Genomic DNA, 21,446 nt, shown 5'->3' on the forward strand with positions numbered 1-21,446 from the left:
TGTTGTTTAAGTGTTCCCTTTATTTTTTTGAGCAGTGTATATATATATATATATATATATATATATATATATATACACACACTGATATATACACTGTGTAGTTGTATATAGCTGAAATGACTATGAAATTGGAATTGAAACAGTGAGGATCAGTGAGTCAGGTATAAAGTTTTTTAAAGTTTCTGTGTGCTTTACGAAGATGTGTGGGAACTGTAGTCTTAAAGTATTCTGAATCTGTTGCTTTTTGATTACTGTACTTGAATGTGTTACTGAATACATTTAGGACATTGTCTAAGCTGCTTGTCCTCCTGGGACGGGGGGAAGGCGGTCCTGGAGACTGGAGTCAGTCATTGGGCAGAAGACAGAAATGCAAACACAGACATACACGTCGCCTGACTGCATGTCTTTGGACTGTGGGAGGAAACTGGAGCACCCGGAGGAATCCCACACAGACACGGGAGGAACAGAAGGGACTCTGTCGCCCAGCAGTCTGGGAACTGAACCCAGGCCCTACTTGCTGTGAGGTGACAGCAAAACCCACTGTGAGTGAGTGAATGAATGAATGAATGAACAAGTAAGTAAGTAAACAAATAAACACACACACACACACATGGTTGGATAGTGTTGTGGGTAACACCTCTACCTTCTACGCTGTAGACTGGGGATCAACCCCCGCTTGAATAAGCATCCTACACCATACCAGTAAGACTCCTTGGGCAAGACTCCTAACATTACCGTCACCTACCTGTGTACAAAATGATCAAATTGAGAGTGTCTGCCAAATGCCGTAAATATCTGTATATATGTCGATCAGGCATAGCATTATTACCAACTTCTCATTGATCCACTCGTACCAGCACAACACACACTAACACACCACCACCACATCAGTGTTACTGCAGTGCTGAGAATGATCCACCACCCAAATAATACCTGCTCTGTGAGGGTCCATGGGGGTCCTGACCACTGAAAAACAGGATAACAGAGTATCGGAGAAACAGATGGACTACAGTCTGTAACTGTAGAACTACAGAGTGCAGCTATACAGTAAGTGGAGCTGATAAGATGGACAATGAGTGTAGAAACGAGGAGGTGGTCAGAATGTTATGACTGATCAGTGTGTGTGTGTGTGTCTGTGTGTGTGTGTGTCTGTGTGTAATGTACAAACTTGACAGCTGTTTTGAAAAATGTAGTATATATTCCCTTTAATATGGGATTCAGCTTGTGTAACTCTTTTGTCCTCAGTTGTTGTTGAACTCTCTGTCCCTCTGCATGTCTATGTTACATTGTTCAATAAACAAAACTATTATTCTATGATTTTGCTGCATAAAAGTACCCATGAGTCAGTGACGCGCCTCTGAAAGTCCAAAAGAAAAAGCGTGTGAGCTTCGTTAGCGCGTCTGGTTAGCTGCTCTAGCGTCGTTAGGAGTGTAAAGCTTTGCATCGTCCAAAAAAAGAAAAGATTAGTTTCATTAGTTTGTTGAACGTGTGGGACGCCTCGACAGCTGAGTGTTTGGGAGTCAAATCGGTCGTTTCCACGGTAACAGGATCCGCTGTGGGCGGAGTCAGGGAGAGAGAGAGAGAGAGAGAGAGAGAGAGAGAGAGAGAGAGAGAGAGACAGAGAGAGGCTCTTACCTCCCGCTGCGAGCAGACAGCCTCCACATCAGACACCTGCAGGAGTGACCAGTGACTGGGAGCCGTTAGAGAGTCACTCAGCGTTCAGGGTCTCGTTGTGGTCAGACTATGTTCTGAGATGTCCGAAGGTGCTGGTTTGGGCGCCGGGAGCGCTCAGCGGCTGCTGCAGCTCAGTCTGAGGGCAGAATGGATCGCACTCGAACAAACACTCAAAGCCTTGGACAAGGGAGACCCAGACATCAGCCAAGTGGACGAGGTGAGTCTGGTGCATTCAGTTGTATGGAGCAGTTGACTGAAAGGGGAATTCCACCGACTTTTCAAATTTTCTGCACACTTCAGTCCTTGAGACGTAAACAGAGTGATTCAGAGTGGTTTGGTGTGGAACAGGTCATTGTAGAGAAACTTACTGACTGCTTTCTTTGCAGTGGCGGTGATAGGAACCAGGGGTCGCCATGTCTATGGTCATTTTATTTACTATGCCAAAGCCACCCCGTGAGCCTTCACCTGCTTGCTGGAGTAATATGTAATGTTGAAGATGGTAAAAAAGTCATAAACCTGAAAAAATAAGTTTTCTTTGGGGACTGTTTTGCCATCAGGAAGCATAGATCTAAATATATCTAAATATTTCATCGAATAACTTTCTGTGAGGGAGCTTTTAGAGATGGACGTCTTGTTCCTGTCACCACCACTGTGAACAAATCTGACTCAAAGTTTCTCTAGAACCGAGCGTTTCACACCAAACCACTCCGAATCACTTTGTTTACATCTTAAACATTTAATTGCGTAAAATTTTTGAAAATCTGACGGAGTTCCTCTTTAGGTAGGAATGAACTGATGTGGGAACTGTGCGCCGATGCTGATGTGTTGATGTTTATGTCTGTACCTGCTGGGACTAAATGAACTTGGATCAGCGTCGGGGAGATTATGGTTTTGCTCTGTAGGGTTACATATAAATTAATCAAATGCAGACATGTATGCTCAGTAGCTGAGCCTCCTCTAATGTTCTGCTGCTCCAGCATACACAAGAATACGCCATCCAGTTGTTAGTTTGAAATGTCTGTCAGATAGAAACATCAGCCCTATGCTGATTTTTTAAGAAAGCCATTATTTGCAGATCCCGTTTTTAAATTCTGATACTATGATTCAAGTGTCCTTAGATTTAAGCTATAATGAACAGCTGCCTTACAAGTAGCAAGGAATCTGCTTACAAACAGAGAGGAATGCAGATTAGCAACATTTAGTCTAAATAAACCTTAATAGGTCTATGCTTGTATCCAAAATCTACAAAAACAAAGTAAAAGTTGTAAATTGACTGTTAGTACCATAAATTAGTGTCGTTTAGTCTAAATAAACCTTAATAAGTCTATGCTTGTATCCAAAATCCCCAAAAACAAAGCCAAAGTTGTAAATTGACTAAGTTAGTACCATAAATTAGTGTCGTTTAGTCTAAATAAACCTTAATAGGTCTATGCTTGTATCCAAAATCCCCAAAAACCAAGCCAATTTAGTACCATAAATTAGTATAATTTAGTCCAAATAAACCTTAATAAGTCTATGCTACTATCCAAACTGGACTGAAACTATGTTGGTTTTATAAATTTGTGCAATTAAGTCTATATAAACATCCTTGACTGAACTTTGACTATGTTAATGTCATAAATAAGTCTAGTATCCAAAACTGCACTGGTAAGTTGGTGTTATAAGTTATAGTCATTTTGTATAAATAAACCTGAATATTTCCAGGCTGGTATCCAAAACAAAAAACTGAAAACTGGAATTTAACAAAGTCAGTGTCTTAAATTAGTGCCATACGGTCTAAATAATGCTAAATAAGTCCATACTGGTACCCAAAAATGGACTTTGACTGTGTCAGTGACATAAATAAGTGTCATTTAGTCACAATAACCTGCATAAATCCAGGCTAATATCAATAGCTGGACTTTGACTAAATGAGTTTCGTAACTTAATGTCATTTAATCAAAAATAAACCAAAAGAATGTATATGATGGTAACCAAAACCAAAACAAAAGTTAGGCAGCTGTGTACTTCAGTTTTGCTTGCCTCTAACTGCACTGACTTCACTGAAGTGCTGCTATTTCTGCCTCTTTCTTTAAGGAGTCAGGCTTGAGCCTTATGATGATTGCGGTACGAGAGAACCGTCTTGCTATAGTGGAGAGGCTTCTGGAGCTGGGGGTCAGTCCTGGAGAAAAAGCTAAGGTGAGACTGGTTCATTGGCTGCGTCCAAAATAACATCTTATGCTTATGCTATATAGGTTGGTAACCCAAGTATTAAGAAGAGCCATTTTGGCCCCTCGAGAAATCAAACCACTTTGTTAGCCTCAACATTTTATGTCCGTTTTACCATCTTGGCTGTAAATACGTCTCAGTATGTGCTGCCAGCATAGCCTAAAAATAAAAACGCAGACTTACTTTGCTCTGCTTTGAGCTTTAGCTCAGCTACAGCCACTTTTCTCACATCTCCAGCAGGAAACTTTTCAACAACAGTAGATTCGTTTCTCGTAAAATGTCTCTAAACATTAGATTTTGTACGAGGTCAAAGTCAGCTTGCCTTCACCAGCTTCACCACCTTAAATGAAGTTTAAATTGCATTACAAATTAACTGCCGCAACTTTTTAGGTGGAACGGAAAAATTCAAATAATAAGCTGATTCAGCTTCGCGCGTTTTAGTGTTTGACAGTTTCTCGATGCAGATTAAACATATCAGGAAACCAGCTGGAGTGATTATAGCTGTAAATAAGTCTTCATCTAAAATCTTTTTCTTTGCCTTTTCGTTAGCCGCTAGCTAGGCGAGACTTGTCTGCATTGCTATGGTGACCAGCAGTCTACGCGCCAACCCTTAGGGTTAAAGAGTGAAATAGCAGTTCTACATGAGCTCCAGCATTGAAGAGCATTTATTGTTATAACTGTGTTGAAAGATCAGCAGAGCTTTATTTTACTGTAAAGGAGGATTAATTTATTTTTCCCTAAAAATCTGATTCAGCTGTGGAGCCTCAACAGGCCAGCAAAAGAGCCACGTGCAGCTCTGGAGCCGCCTGTTGCTGACCCCTGTTTTACTGAACACACATGCACTTAATTATCAGGTAATTAAGTGATTTAATGGAAACAGCCTTTGAGGGGAAACTAAGCATCAGTCAGAGCATCTTTGTGAAGGAGCGAGTGCCCAGTTTTTAATCCACTGCACCTGTAAACACACCAGTACTTCCAATGTACATACTGACGCCCTCCAATGCAAACCGTAGGTGGACATTTATCACTGATGATTGTTCTGCTGTGCAAAAGCTCTCAGCACTCTCAGGCAAAAGGGGAGACCTTAACCCTCGTGTGGTGTTTTCAATGTTTGCCAAAAGAAAAAATCTGATTTATTATTATTTCAACCTCAGATTCTTGGCCTTTGCGCATTTTCGGCGAAGAACATATAAAATAACCCAGTTTCAGTGACTCCACACTGTTCACCCCCCACACATTTATATTACACATGTGGTGGTGGGCTGAACCTGCGGGGAATAAAAGAGTGGAAGTGCTCTGTCCTTCACTGTGTTCTCCTCCTACGTGGTCTGCTGTTAGTGTGTGTGTGTCTGTGCCTGTGCGTGTATGTGTTTGTATATGTGTGGGTGGAGAACATGGAGAGGCTGCTGACTGGCTACAGCTGCTAAAGGCGAACCTACGCTGAACAGTTGTGATATTTTGGTATTTGTAACGTTTGTAACTTGTAAAATCTGGTATTTGTACATCAATTTCTGTGGTTGTATTGATATAAACAACCAGTAAAGCAGTGGGTCCACCAGACCACTGAGTAACAAACACATCACCACCACACAAAGGTTAAAAGCTCCCTCACAGAAAGTTATTAAGCACTACAATAATGCAGTTTGATATTTGAAACATTGTTTTACAGTACTTTTGAGATGCTTTTGGCCTAAAATATATATTTTTTTCAAATCAGTTCATGGGTGAGAGGTACTGCAGGGCAAACCAGTCTCCAGAGAAAGCATTTTCCTTTGTTTTTCAGGTATTAACCACAAACACAATGACCATGTTTGTGTTGTAGACATAAAATATGCCAAAGTTTGTCCTCTGTAGAGGACGTGTACTTTGACTAGGTGTACCCAAACTTTTGCATATGGCTCTTTATGTAGGGTAAAGGTCAGCAACCTCGCTGCCGGGCTTTAGTTAAAGTTAGGGCATCATTCGCTTTCAGGGGGGGGGCAGTTATTTATCATCGACCACCTCTAATTCTTCAGTGACATGAAGTCAGCTGAAGTCAGATATTTGTCGGCTTTTTGTTGAAATTTTCCCATTCCACCTTAAATGGTGTAGCATTTCTGATGCCATTTAAGGAGGAACAGGGAATTTAGCCAGCTAGCTACTGAGACAGTAGCAAACTACTAGCATTTTTCTATGCTTGTGTAACGGTGGGGAGCGATGAGGCGGACGCACGTGCTGAGATAAGCGACTTTTGTTAAGGGCAAATCCAGGGTCATGGTCAAAACGGTTCAAATAGCCAACACAGAGAGAATGGGGGTCAGATATGACAAAGGAACACAGAAATCCAAATACTTCACACCAAACAAATATTAAACATAATCAAACGACAAAGAGTTCAAAGACCTGCAAACACACAGGGGAAAACACAGGGCTTAAATACATGAGGGCTAACAAGAGACAACAGGGCTCAGGTAGAAACAGGTGGGAATAATCAGGGGCGGAGTAACCAAACAAGGGGCCGGACTAAGATCAAAACAAAAAGCACATGAACCAGACTGGGAGGGGCCAATCGTGACAGCTTGTTATGAAGAAAAGGATCCTTATACATTTCAATGACATTAAACTAAGATAATACAATGATTGTCGTATTTTTAATCAAAGAAAATACTCGTTTTTTGGGGGGGGGGTTTGTCGCTTGTGCTGTGCTGCGCTTGTTTTTTTCTCTTAACGCTGTTTGGAGTGAGTCTCTGAAAATCCTCCGTTTGGAGGCCATGTAGCCTTAACACTTCACCCCACCCTTCTATCTCACTTGAAATCGAGACACCCTACCACTAGACATGAACGCGCATAACGGAGGGCCGAGGGCTAAGTGGTAGGGCTGAGGGGTGGAATGGGAAAGGATGAACCACCTCATATAAAACCACTGAATGACTTTGTTTGACTTCCCCTTTAGGTGTCTAGGCTTGTCTTTATTTGAATGCTCAATAAATAAATGCTGCCTACTCGTGTCTCCAGCATAGCAGTGATGCCCATAATTATATAGCGTTTCTGCGTATCATCAGGGTGTCCAAAGCACCAGCATGAGCAGGTTCAGAACAACAGCCAGTGTGTGTTAATGGGTAGACCCCATTAGCCCCCACTAGAAAGGGGGGCTGGTGGCAGTCTGGGAAAAGGTCATTTGCTTAGAAGGGTGGAAGACTTAACGAGAGTGGTGAGCTTTAATGCCGACCTTTACAGTGGAACCTCGCTGGGATGCCTCGTCCTCTTTTGTGTTGAACACCAGCGACCCTAACCTGGACCATTTCCAGCCACTAAAATCAGCAAGGATGTTGGCAACATGAGTCAAGAATGCTCTTAACAGTTTGTTTTGATCATTCTGTAAAAAATGTTGTACTACCTAGCAAGTTGTATTACACAGACACTATGTGGAAGGGGAATCCCACCCATTTGTCAAAATATTTGCTGAATTAATTGAGATGTAAACATATTCAGAGTGGTTTGATGTGAAATGGTTCACTACAGAGAAACATTCAGGCTCAGATTTCTTTACAGTGGCGGCGATAGGAACCAAAGGTCACCATGTCTGTGGAAACGTCCACTTCTAGGGACAGTTGTGAGCTGGAGGTTAGGGAACTGGCCCTGTGACCGGAAGGTTGCTGGTTTGATCCCCAGCGCTGACAATACATGAGTGAGAGGTCCTTGAGCAAGACACCTAACCCCCCTCTGGTCCCCGGGTGCTGTGGATAGGGCTGCCCACCGCTTTGGGCACACTGCCCCCTAGTGTGTGTATGTGGTGTTTCACTTCATGGATGGGTTAAATGTGGAGGTGAAATTTCCCTGTTTGTGGGAATAATAAATATCACATAAACTTTTCTGTCTCTCCATAGGGGTCACGGTTGTTACACACAAGAAAGGTAACACCGGAGACATTTTTGCTGCAGAGCATCAGACCACATGTTGTCAGTCATGGGTTGTCCACTAGCATGGAGTATGAGTGTGGATTTGAGTATGTCTGGGGCAGTCTGCCGATTTTTATATGACTCAAAGAGCCAATCGGGAATAAGCAAGGAAATATCTTCACACTGTAAAGCAAAATGCATTTTTGTGATTGGTTCAGAGATAATTTTAAAAATAGCCGTTGCTTGCATTGTGCTTGGGGGGGCAAAGACACAATTTGGGGGGGGGGGCAATGCCCCCCTCAGCCCCCCCTAGCGCCGGCCCTGGATAGCAACCAGATGTCCAAAAGCTGCCTCACTGGAAGGTATTACATCAAATGACTATGAATGCGCCTTCATTAATAATAAGTTATTCATGGCAGATTGGTGCATATAGAGCATTGTGAGGCAAAATAGTCCCCAGAAAAAAAACTCCTTTTACCATCATCATTCGTAAAAAGCTCAGAAGACACGTGCAGGTTCTCTGGTGGTTTTGGTTAGTAAATAAAGTGGCTGTATTTTGTTGTTGTAGACATGGCAACCCCTGGTTCCTATCACCACCACTGTAAAGAAGCCTGAGTCTCTGTTATGAACCATGTAACTTCACTCTAAATTACATTCTCAACAATGTAATTAGGCAGAAATTCTTAGAAATCATAGGATTTCTCCATTAAACGCCTATGAAAATGAACCATATGTGAACCATTAGGCTGTAAAATTGGTTTTGCAAGCACGTGTCGCTGCTCTAGAGGGTATAAAACCACTTTCCTTGTGATTAGGAAAGTACAGGGGTTACGATATCTGTGGGACGTCTATGAAACTTTTCAAAGTGGAACGTTTTTTCTGGATGAATGCAGACAGCTCCGTTTTATAGGAGCAAACCGGAGGGTGGTCTAACAGAGCGGTTTGGAACAGACAATTATACACTTGCTTCTATATTAAGACCATCGATTTATGCAATTTAAGTGCAGTACTCACAGATGCGGATTCAGGAGCCACACTTGTGAATGGCCATCATTAGTTTCTGCTTCATCATCAGAACATTTGATATGAGAACATTTGATGCTAGAGTGGTGTGCCTGAAAGCAATCTGACTCATGTGAGTCATTTCAATCAGAAGCATTTTAGTGAGGCAGCTAATGGAGGGTATCAGAGAATCTGCTACTCTGGATTGGCCACTGGGGGACAATTAGAGGAATATTAGACTCAGGAAATGAGAATTAGCCACTATTACAGAAGTCATAATCAAAGTGTTTGCTATAGAGGACTGAGGTCTGTTTACAGCATCTTATGAAGAGTGGACCAATAAAAATGCTCCAGAATTACTTGGAATAAAATCTCTTTACATAAACTTGCATTGAAAGCCAAGAATGTTTTAGTCTTCTCCTGTAAAAGGACCATTTTATAGATCATTTTTTTAATTATATACATGCTTTTGTTGTGTTTTTTTTTCTGTTTTTTTTTTTTTTTTGGATAGCGACAATATTAAGCTCTATTTTTAATCACATCACCATCCAGTTATTGATGTGTATGGTGCAAGTTCAGGGGACGTACCCCCTCCACGTTTGGAACTGATTAATCATAATTTTGAGGGTCGCGGGATGCTTCTTAAAAAAATTGCATGGCCACAAAAGTTACAAAAATGCTGTCAAATATGAATTATTATAAACAGTGAGAGGAAACAAGTAATAAGACATCTTTCTTTTTGTTATTTACTGCTCGTCTGCTGCGTATAACTGCGTATCACTGTTTGTGGAAGAAAACCATCCATCCATCCATTTTCTAAGCTTCTCCATCAGGGTCACGGGGGGGTGCCGGAGCCTATCCCAGCAGTCTTCGGGTAGAAGGCAGGATACACCCTGGACAGGTCGCCAGTCCATCGCAGGGCAGACAGACAGACACAGACAGTCACTCACACACTCACACCTAGGGGCAATTTAGCATGTCCAATTGGCCTGACTGCATGTCTTTGGACTGTGGGAGCAAACCGGAGAACCCGGAGGAAACCCACGCAGACACGGGGAGAACATGCAAACTCCACACAGAGAGGACCCTGAGGAAGAAAACCTCATGTCTCCAATTTGGTCACTTTACAGGAGAAGGAAAAACCTTCTTTACTTTTAATGGAAGTCAATGGAACCAGAATTTTTTACAAGTCATTTTAGGCCGTTTCTTTTGATCTATCCTGCATGTAATTTATAGACACTGTAAAGGCCAACAGGCATTTTCAAATTATGTTAAGAACCGAAAATCTGCAAAAGTGGAGATACAAGGTTCTCTTCCGACAGCAGCGTTGTTCAACCGTGTATATAAATATATATATATATATATATATATATATATATATATATATATATATATATATAAAAAAAACCAATTGCTGGACATTTGGTTTAGTAATATTGGAAAGTTCATGGACGGAAGATGTTTTAAGTGTTTTTTTTTTTGGGGCTGTATAGTTTGTTACACATCATGGCCACTCACTAACCTGGCTGCTTTAAGCTGCACGCAAACAGCACATGAAGCAGTTCTAAAAAATGCAAGTGGCGAGTTTATTTATATAGCTTTTTTTACAACAGGTGTTGTCACAAAGCAGCTTTACAGAAAAGTCCAGGTCCAAGCCCCCATGAGCGTCGCTAGTGGCAAAAAAAAAGAGTAGGAGGAAGAAACCTTGAGAGGAACCAAGACTGAAAAGGGAGGAACCAAGACTCCTGTGATCAACACCGGAGAGTAAACAGCATTTGTGTAAAGTATTATAGTACAAGACGGGGAAAACAGGCAGAGCAATGTTTAATTAGATTAGTTTTACTTTACGCAGCTGCAGCAGCATCAGGACGATCAGTTCATGAGGGTGAGGTTTACATAGCGTTGTACAGCATGAAGCTCAATGGTGGTCAAAGCCGGTGCAGAAGGCTGGCGAGCACTGGGCACCTGACCAAGGCAGAAGAATCAACAGTATCAGACGCACAAGATGGGCAGCTGTTCAACTCGGCAAAGAAAAGAAAACACACAGAGAGTTAGTTCTGTAAAGAGTGACTGATCACGGCTTACAGTATTCAAGTTGCATTCAACTAAATATCTAGATTGACCATAATTGTCTTTCACTCTAAACTGCTTTAATCCTAACCCTAACCTTAACCTCAACCCAAAGCCCAAGCCCAACCCTCACTCTGGTCCTACCCCTAAACCTGGCCCAAATCCTAACCCCAACCCCACCACTGTTTAGAATCAACTTTCAACAGAAAGAGATAGTTAGATAGTTAGAAAGATAGTTTGTTGACAATGTGAACATGTGGCTAATCTGTAGAGGACTATAGGACCATGATTCTCAGTGTATTGCTCAAGCAAACAGTTCAAGGATTTTCTTTCATTGTATCTGACATCAAATTGTCTCTGCGTGAAAACTTTGTCTAGCTTTCAGGTGTGAGCACGTCCTCTCCAGCATAACCTTGCCAAAGGACGCCTTTGCGATGACTGTGCCCTCTGACTGGCATCCCCTCTCAGTCCATGAATTTACTGGGTCTAAATAAAAGTTCCAACACAGTTCTGCCAGTGTTTTGATCCCGAGCCACTAGAGCAAAGAGCAGAGCACTGGTCGAAGCTTTCGGTGTATTTAAATGTGCTTTATAAATAAATTTGACATTGACATTGACTTTGACTATTGATAACATTCATTTCTTTTGAGGACATAACGCCAACGTTACTTCAGAAAATATCGGGAATCTTTTTTGCTCGCTGTCACTCACCGTTGTTGCTTGGATGTGTGGATGTGGCTTATTGGTTTAGGAGAACACATCCCTACTAAAACTCTGGTTCTACTCATTCTACACTTAATTTACGTTGTCAAATATTTTGATTAGATTTTTAAAGTTTACAGTCACTGTTGAGTGTGAGGAGCTGCAGCCTGCAGCCACCATAGTGGGCAGCCCTCCCCCCCTCCCCCCCCAGAAACATTGGAAGTAATTCAGCTTGTCATCTTTATAAAAAAGAAGGGTTGCATATATGATCACAAGAACACAAACTCCACAGTGAAGTATGGTGGTGGGAGCATCATGATATGGAGCTGTTTTGCTACAAACAGTACTGCAGCATTAAAAGAAATACTGAATTTCCTCAGTCTCCTTTATTAAACCTTCAAATCGTTGCTTATACCTATCAATCCATACATTTTATTCATATTTATAAATTTGAAGTGGATATATATGCACTTGAAGTGTACTGAGTGCAGATAATAGTGTCTGAAGACACTGTAGCTGCCAGTTGTTCTCATAGGAGTCTAATTAAAGGCTGAAATAGATTGTAGATTGTATTTTTTGTTAGTGATAGACAGTAAGACATGCTGACCGGCCCTGCCTGTATGTTACAAATGGAACTGTTGCTTTAATGTTTTTTACTGGACTATTTGTTGACTTATACAACAGCAGTTTTTAATAATATTTCATATTTATTCTTAATTACATCACATTTTATGTCTTTGATGTATGCTGCTCAAATATTTAAGCAAATCACACTAAGAATCATGACACTGTCACGATTGGCCCCTCCCAGACCTCCATGTGATTTTGTTTACCTCTGCTCTTGTCCATGTGCTGCCTTGTATTGATTCTTCCCTGTTCTGCCCCCTTGTTTCTAGACTCCGCCCTTGATTGTTTCCACCTGTGTCTTGTTTACCTCGTTGTTCTTGTATTTAAGCCCTGTGTTTTCCCTTGTTAGTTGCTTGTCTTTGTATGGTGTTGTTTCTTTTTGTAGTGTCCCTATGATCTCTCTGTGTTGGCTCTATGACCCAGGACTCTTTAGACCCTGATTATGGATTTGCCCCTAATAAATCTCTCTTCCCTCAGCATATGCGTCCGTCTCATCATCGCTCCCCCACGTTACAGACACAGTGGTAACAAAAAACACTGCATTTTAAATGACATTCAAATTTAATTTGTATCTGTGTGACATTCCTGCTAATCAGATTTTTTTCCATTGTTTTAATAATTACATAAAACGCATTCGATGTCAAGTGAATAACTTTAATTGTAGGTGCACAATGCCTAGTTTTACATTTGATTTGCTGTGTATGATCTGTAGTCTCCTGACATTAGCCCCCACCAACATTTCAGACCATATTTTTCTTCCAGTATAGGAGTCATATTAGAAAAGCAATGTTGAATGCGCAAAAACGTGACGATGCAGATGCCAAATTTCATCAAGCAGCATCTGTGAGATCTCACGCTTTTCTCCCACAAGTTAATGGCAAGACCCCCAGCTATGAACAGCATGTGGCACAACTGGAGCCATGCACTGCTGTGTGTTTTTCCTGGATGCTGCTTCTCTTTGTAATTATTGGATCCACTGCCAGTCATTTTGAAGCAAATTACCATAATAGGTAAAAGTCTTTATGGAAACTTAGATTTCCATCCCGCTCTGTTCACTTTGGAGACGTATCATCTCAAGCCCTAAGAAGCAGGAGACTCACTTTCTCTGGCTGCTAGGAATACCATAGGATACCATGCCAGGCTGTGCCTTCGAGCTCCGTGGCTTCCTTGGCATGCAAGAGCCCATTGGATGAGAAAAGCAGAGTAGATTATTTTTCTGTAAAGCATGGCCAGCTGCCCTTTTCTCAGTCTGGACTTACACTTTATGTCCAAAAGTATTCAGACTCCCTTGAATTCAGCAATTTGGTGCACTCGCTGATGCAGGCATTCGACTGTAAATGAACAGCATGTATAATGTACATAGAAAAGTACTGACCAGTAAAATGGGACACTGTGAAGCAGCCACGATTGAGCCTCAGGTCACCATGCTTAACTCTTGTGTGTTGTGGATGTGTTTGTTACTCAGTGGTCTGGTGACCCACCACATTTTTTTTAATGAATACAGCCATAACAATTTATGTAAAAATACCAATGTTTAATATATCACAAGTGGCCAGCGTAGGGTTCTCCTTTAGCAGCTGTAGCCAGTCAGCAGCCTGCATGTTGTCCACCCTCACACACACACATACACAAATAGCAGGCCTTGTGGGAGGAGAACCAAGTGAAGGAGAGAGCATCTCCACACTTTTACTCCCTGCGGGTTCAGCCCAGCACCACATGTGTAATATAAACGTGTGGGGGGGTGAACAGAGTGAAGGCACAGAAAATGAGCAAAGGCCAAGGAACCTGAGGTTGAAATAATATTAAATCAACTCATTTTTGTCTTTTGGTAAACATTGAAAATGAGGTTAATGTGTTGGCTAGAGAGCTATAAAGGCACCCAGCACTGGGCTGTGGAGCAGTGGAACTGTGTTCTCTGGAGTGCTGGCGCTCCATTCAATACCTTTAGGATGAGTTGGAGTGATTCAGAACTAAACATCCAACATCAGTCCCTGACCTCACTAATGCTCCATCAAATCCTTACAGCAGTGTTCCAAGGACAGCTCTAAAGTCAGAGAACTCCCTTCATTTGTTATATTTTCAGTTAAAATAGTCATTAAGTATTATACATTCATATTTCAGGAGGTATTTCTAAGGACATTAGATATAATATAATATAATATAATATAATATAATATAATATAATATAATATAATATAATAGTTTTGCATAAGAAATGAGAAAGTCAATGAAAAATTTGTGAACAAACAGGTGATTTTTGGAAAAAATGATCCTTACAACCCCCTAGAAGACCTGTTAGACACCAAAACTGTCCTCATCAGATAAACAGCACTTAAAGCTTTCAATCTTTGAGAAAGGAGAAAATCAAGCTGCTGTAGATCTGAAAACATCCACATCCATCCTCCCACTGTGAGAAGACTCAGCGCTATGGGTCTGAAAGGATGTGTAGCTGTTCAAGAAGAGTCCAGACCTCAGTGTCACTGAACGTGTTTAGATGAGAAGGTGAGAAGCAGAAAATGCAACCAGCTTTCTGTGAAATGTGTTGCTTTCAATGCTGAACATGCCACTCATAGATAGGAAGAGTTTTTCTTTTTGATGCCTGCTGCTAACAAGGAGAGCAACCACCTTTCCTAGCAGCCAATCAACACATTGATGCTGAGAGCTAAACGATCGTCTTCAAATTACACTGCGAGTGGCAATCATCGGGTCCAAGCACTAAACCCCTTACACACTCAGTATAGGCATGTTCAATATATACTGGCCGGAGTTCCTCTAATCAAATTTAAAAGTTGTAGAATTAATTTTAGAATTTATAAGCAGATGCCCAAATGTGTATACATTGACCTCATGGTAAGCAATAGGTTTTTAACAAAGTGTAAATATGAAAGCAGGACAATATATATGATGAACGGTGATATGATTAATTTAATCAATCTATTGCAATGACTTCATTCTTTGTTTTTCAGGAATTCAGGAAAAAAGTGTCAATACAATTTTCAACACAGTGCTCACTTTAGGTCGGCAAACCTTTGCACCCCCTACAGAGCATTGTTTTCTTGTTTGTTTTGCTTGCAAGTTTTCATGTCTGATTATGTTCATTTTTAAATGATTAACCTCTTAATTAGGTATTTTACTATATCTGCGACTGAATCATAGTGAATAATATATGGTGTAAGTAGAGTACTTAATGTTTAACAACATGTTCTCTTCTTAACAAAAACATCGCCAATTCCAATGAAGTTGGGACGTTGTGTAAAACATAAATAAAACCAGAATACGATGATTTGCAAATCCTTTTCAACCTATATTCAATTGAATACACTAGAAAGACAAGATATTTAATGTTCAAATGGATAAACTTTATTGTTTTTTGCAAATATTCACTTATGTTGAATTTGATGCAAGTAAGCGGCAAGGCAGAACAACATTGAATGTCCATGACCTTCGATCCCTCAGGCGGCACTGCATTAAAAACCCACATCATTCTGTAACGGATATTCCCACATGGGCTCAGGAACACTTCAGAAAACCACTGTCAGTGAACACAGTTCGTCGCTCCATCTACAAGTGCAAGTTAAAACTCTGCCATGCAAAGCGAAGCCACATATCAACACCACCCAGAAACGCCGCCGGCTTCTCTGTGTTGAGAATTTATTTGTTAGGCAGAGAATTTACTTAGAACACATGATTTAAAATACTAGTTAAAGCAACATTCATAAGTTAGTGTTAAGATTAACAGTTCATGTGTCAGATATGTTAATAGATTAAAAGGAGACTGTAGGTCAGTTTATTTGGGAATGTACATAGGAAATGGACTTCATTACCCACGGGACATTGCGCGTGTTACGTTATACACGCAGTGATTCTTGAGGGGCGGCGGCTATTTTTTCTGTTGTTAAGGATGCAGACATTTCAGGCCAACCTCCCGCTGTAAATATGTTAAGGTTTTCATTTCAGTAAACAGTTCAAACGAAATGACGTCTCACTTCATTATTCCAGTCGCCAACACGATTAGTTAGAACAATTTTTGGTGCCGAAACGCGGGAAGTAGAACAAGATGGCTGACGAAGAGAGTGAAGAGAGACCACTCGTAGCGGAGCAAGGAGAAAGGGCGACATGGAAACGTCGGACGATTCGGAGCTCCACTATGCGACTGATTAACCAGATTGATGTTGAATTGCGAAAGGAAGATGAACAGAGGGATCTCAACCGTGTGCGGGAGATGTTAGCAGTGTTGTTGGCAAAGGAGGACAGTTTGCGTGAGCTGGACAACATAGTGGAGGAAAACACTTCACTGGAAGACGTGGAGGCGGAGATTGAACTCGCAGAAGGGTACAGAGATCGCGTCATTGAGATAAAAACGTGTGCTCATCGAGTGATCAGCGAGACTGTGAGTAACCCCCCGCCTACTCGTCAAAGTGATGCTAGTAGTGCAAATAAACAGACAGTGAGACTGCCGAAGTTACAAATTGACAAATTCAACGGAGATGTAAGCTCATGGCAGGAATTTTGGAGCCAGTATGAGACTGCTATTCATAACAACAGTGCACTCTGCAAGAAAGAGAAGTTTACCTACCTGAAAACTTATCTTACTGGAACAGCTGCAAAGTCAGTAGCAGGGCTCACACTGACAGACAGTAATTATGATGCTGCAACTGATTTACTTCAAAAAAGATTTGGAAGGAAAGACCTCATTGTAAATGCTCACATGTCAAAGCTACTGAATCTCACTCCTGTAAAGAAATCCTCTGATGTCACTGCCTTAAGACAGTTGTATGATGAATGTGAAGTTCAAACCAGAAGCCTAGAATCATTAGGAGTGGTATCAGACACCTATGGTGGAATGTTATGCCCAATATTGCTCCAGATGATGCCAGATGACATGGCTCTTGAATACAGCCGTCAAAGAGGTGACAACGATGAGTGGAAAGTGGCTGATGTGCTTAAATTCCTTCAGACAGAGGTTCAGACTCGAGAGAGAACTGTACAAATGATGAAATCATTTAATCAGAGAGAAAACCAGTTCACCAACAAACTAAACAGTAAGTCACATTCATCTAGTGACATGAAAGTAAAGAAACCAAACATGACATCTGCAGCTTCGCTACACGTTACTGAACAGAAAGTAAACAATTGCTTGTTTTGTGATAGTGCTGAACATAAAGCTGAGAAATGTCCAGACCACGATGTACCAGCACGCAAAGGAAAACTGAAGAAGCTAGGCAGGTGCTTTGTGTGTCTAGGGTCCAAACGCATTGCCAAGTTCTGCAAGACGAAGGGCGTGTCATGTGCCACATGTGGTGGCAGGCATCATGCAGCCGTTTGTGAGAAAAATCTGGCACCCCCACCTGATGTGTCGACCAACAGAGACACACTCATAACCTCAGTAATTCCCCAAGCAGAGAAACAGAGAACACAGTGTTGCTACAGACCACCAAGGCATGGGCCATAGGACCCACAAGCAGGAAGATGGTCCGCTGCTTGTTAGATGGAGGCAGTCAGGGGAGTTTCGTGCATAAGAATGTAGTGAAGGAGCTACAGCTACCTGTTACCAGACAAGGAACGCTTACTCTTCACACATTTGGCTCCTCTACTCCAACGACGGTTAGTCGCAACATAGTGAAGCTCAGCTTGGAGAATGTGTGGGATAAGCAGCAGAGAATCGAAATAGAAGCTGTTGTGACCCCACAAGTGTGCACAGCACTGATGAAGGTTCCAGGTGAACACATACAGAAAGAGATGAAAAGAAGAGGTCTTCAATTAGCTGACTGTGATGGAGATGATAAACCTGGACTTTCTGTGCTAATTGGCTCTGATTATTACTGGCCGATAGTGTCAGGCCGAGTTGAAAGTCTGACCAAGAGCCTAGTGGCACTAGAGAGCACATTTGGATGGGCAGTACAAGGCCCAATGGCAGTGTCCAGCATGACAGAGTCAACGTGCATGAACATACTGCTCCGCAACGATGCACAGATGGACAAACAACTGCATGCATTCTGGGAGCTCGAGTCCCTGGGCATCACAAGTGAGAAGCCTGAGAGCCCAAAGGATGCGGAGGCATTGCAGCGGTTTGAAGAAACCTCCATTCTCAAAGATGGGCGTTACGAAGTGGAGTTGCCATGGCGACAAGATCATCCACCACTTCAAGACAACTACCGCATAGCCAAAAGGAGACTGGAGAGTTTAAAAAGGAAACTAAGCAAAGATGTCACACTGTACAGCAGATACAACGAAGTCGTGGAAGACTACCTAAAGCAAGGAATGGCTGAGGATGTGCCAAAGGAGCGTGTATCACTGCAGGACAGTCAGACATACTACTTACCCCATCATGCTGTACTGAGGGAAGACAAGGCGACAACAAAACTGCGAGTTGTATTTGACGCTTCATCCCACGAAGAGGGAAGTCCCTCACTGAACGACTGTCTCTTAACCGGTCCCAATCTGAATCCAGATCTGATGAGTGTCTTGATCAAGTTTAGACTGCATGAAGTTGCTTATATTGCAGACATTAAGAAAGCTTTTCTGCAGATTTCACTCACAGAAACAGATCGGGACGCCATAAGATTCCTGTGGTTCACAGGGCCACCAACACAGGAGAAGGACATGAAGCTGCGCATGCTCAGAATGACGAGGGTGGTGTTTGGAGCTTCGTCAAGCCCATTCCTACTCGCAGCCACCATTAGGAGGCATCTGAGACAGTACGAATTAGAACACCCGAAGGTGTTAGAAATAATCAGATCCTCACTGTATGTGGATGACTTTATTTCAAGTTCAAGTGAGGCGACAGAGGCCTACACAGTGACAAAAACGGCCAAGAACATAATGTATGAAGCAGGCATGGAGCTATGCAAATGGATGACGAACTCTTCTGTGCTCAAAGAAAAATGGCAGGAAGGCTCGATGGATTGCGCTGCTCAGCAAGAACCACCCGGGTCCATTCTGAAGGTGCTGGGCTTGGTGTGGAGACCGGCCACTGATGACTTTGTGTTCGACCTCAGAGGGCTGCTAGATATTCTGAAGGAAAGAGAAAACACAAAACGAAGTGTTCTGCAGTCTTCTGCTCGAATCTTTGACCCATTGGGATTTTTGACAGCCTTCACGATTAGGATCAAGTGCATGTTCCAAGAGATGTGGGAGAGAGGGCTCCAGTGGAACGAGGAGCTGCCACCTGATCTGACAAAGAAGTGGCAACAGTGGTGTTCAGAGCTCCCTCAACTGCACGAGGTGTCAATCCCACGATGGTACAAAACTACAGCAGAGCAACCAAGTGCTAAAGCTACATGTATTCTGTGATTCGAGCGAAAGACCTTACAGTGCAGTCGCTTACATCGAAGGAGAATCAAGGGAAGGAGAAGTGACCATAAGCCTGGTCGCATCCAAGTCCAGAGTGGCCCCGCTTAAAAGAATGACCCTGCCACGACTGGAGCTGATGGGTGCTGTGATAGCAGCCAGGTTGGGGAACACACTCATGAAAGCGCTGCAGCTAGACAAGACACAACTCAGACTGTGGACAGAGTCAATGATAGTTCTGCACTGGATCTGCAGCTCTGCTCATAAGTGGAAACAGTTTGTAGCGAATAGAGTCACCGAAATCCAGACTCTAACCGACCCACAGTCCTGGTCTCACTGCAAGGGGAAACTTAACCCAGCTGACCTTCCCACCAGAGGTCTAACTGTACGAGACCTGAAGCAGAGCACATTGTGGTGGAATGGACCTTGTGTTCTAATGACAGCTGATCACTCAGAGTACTCAGGAAGATGTTCAGGTAGAGGAGGTTAAATCTGAACTCCGATCCAAATACCAGATTGCGGTACAGGCTGTTCAGCAAGAGCCAGACTTCCTAAGTCCTGCCTTATGTCTAGAGAAGTACAGCAAACTAAAAACAGTGCTCCGAGTGACAGCCTGGATCAAGAGATTCATCACCAACTCACGCTCAAGATCCAAAGTGAGTGGTGAACTGACAGCGGAAGAGCTGAATGAAGCAGAAATTTATTGGACGAAGGTGATTCAGCGAGAGAGTTTCAGCTCCGAAATGGATCTGCTGATAGCAGGGAAATGCCCCAACACTGACTCCAGAATACGAGAGCTCAGACCATTTCTGGATGAAGATGCGTTGCTTAGTGTTGGAGGACGGCTACAACATTCTGATCTCTCTTACAGAGAAAAACACCCCTGGATTTTGCCCAGCAAACACAAATACACAGAGATGGTGGTGCAGAATCAACATGAGCAAATATGCCATGCAGGTGTACAAGACACTTTAGTGCAGACTAGAGAGAAATATTGGATTCTTAAGGCACGGCAGGTAGTAAGGAAGGTGGTGTCCGGATGTGTATTTTGCAGGAAATTCAAAGCAAAGCCTGGACAACAGACTACTGCACCGTTGCCAAGGGACAGAATAACAGAATCACCACCTTTCGCGGTTGCCGGCGTGGACTTCGCCGGGCCACTCTATGTGAAGATCCAGAACTCTATGGCGAAGGCATACATAGCACTGTTCACGTGTGCTGTAACCAGAGCAGTCCACTTAGAGTTGGTCTCAGACATGTCCACGGAGCACTTCTTACTAGCTCTGAAACGATTCATCTCCAGAAGAGGATTATGTAAGGTGATCTATTCAGATAATGCCAAGACGTTTAAGAGAGCAGATCAAGATCTGAAGGAGCTCTGGCAACGAATTAATGATCCACAACTACGAGAGTTCTTCTCAGAGAAGGGCATCACCTGGCGGTTCATCGCTGAAAGAGCAGCCTGGTGGGGCGGGTTCTGGGAGCGGCTTGTTAGATCAGTCAAAATCATCCTCAGAAAGGTGCTTGGCAGAGCTAAACTCAACTTTGAAGAGATGTGCACCATGCTGACCGAAGCTGAAGCCATAATAAATTCAAGACCGCTCACTTATGTGCCCAATGATGTGGACCAGCCAGAGCCACTGACCCCTGCCCACTTCTTGGTGGGTCAGAGACTGACGTGCTTGCCTCCTAAGTCATTTCCAGCTGAGATCAACCATCAAACAGCCAATAAGGAGGAGATGACCAAGAGGTGGCGCTACAGACAACGACTCGTGACCAACTTCTGGAACCACTGGCAGAAGGAATATCTGCTGGATATGAAGTCAGCCCGTCGCTGCGACACCCCACAGCCTTCTTCGCTGAAGATTGGCGATGTTGCACTCATCGGAGAAGACAACGCCCCCAGGCAGAGCTGGAAGCTGGGGAAAATCGAAGAGCTGTTTCCTGGTCATGATGGCCGGGTGAGGTCGTGTGCAGTCCGCACCAGCACAGGGAC

General features: G+C 42.7%; 1 protein-coding gene across 1 annotated transcript in view; it reads left to right on the forward strand.

The window, feature by feature from the left end:
- The first annotated feature begins 1,626 nt into the window (after window positions 1-1,626).
- Window positions 1,627-21,446, forward strand: part of trpn1 (transient receptor potential cation channel, subfamily N, member 1) — a 70,773-nt gene continuing 50,953 nt past the window's right edge. The window contains exons 1-2 of the mRNA XM_017700601.2: window positions 1,627-1,891; window positions 3,751-3,852. Of these exons, the coding sequence (XP_017556090.1) occupies window positions 1,754-1,891; window positions 3,751-3,852 (240 nt within the window). The 5' untranslated portion in view covers window positions 1,627-1,753. The remainder of the gene's footprint in view (window positions 1,892-3,750; window positions 3,853-21,446) is intronic.

The sequence above is a fragment of the Pygocentrus nattereri genome, chromosome 1, assembly GCF_015220715.1.
Source record: "Pygocentrus nattereri isolate fPygNat1 chromosome 1, fPygNat1.pri, whole genome shotgun sequence".
Taxonomy (NCBI): Eukaryota; Metazoa; Chordata; class Actinopteri; order Characiformes; family Serrasalmidae; genus Pygocentrus; species Pygocentrus nattereri.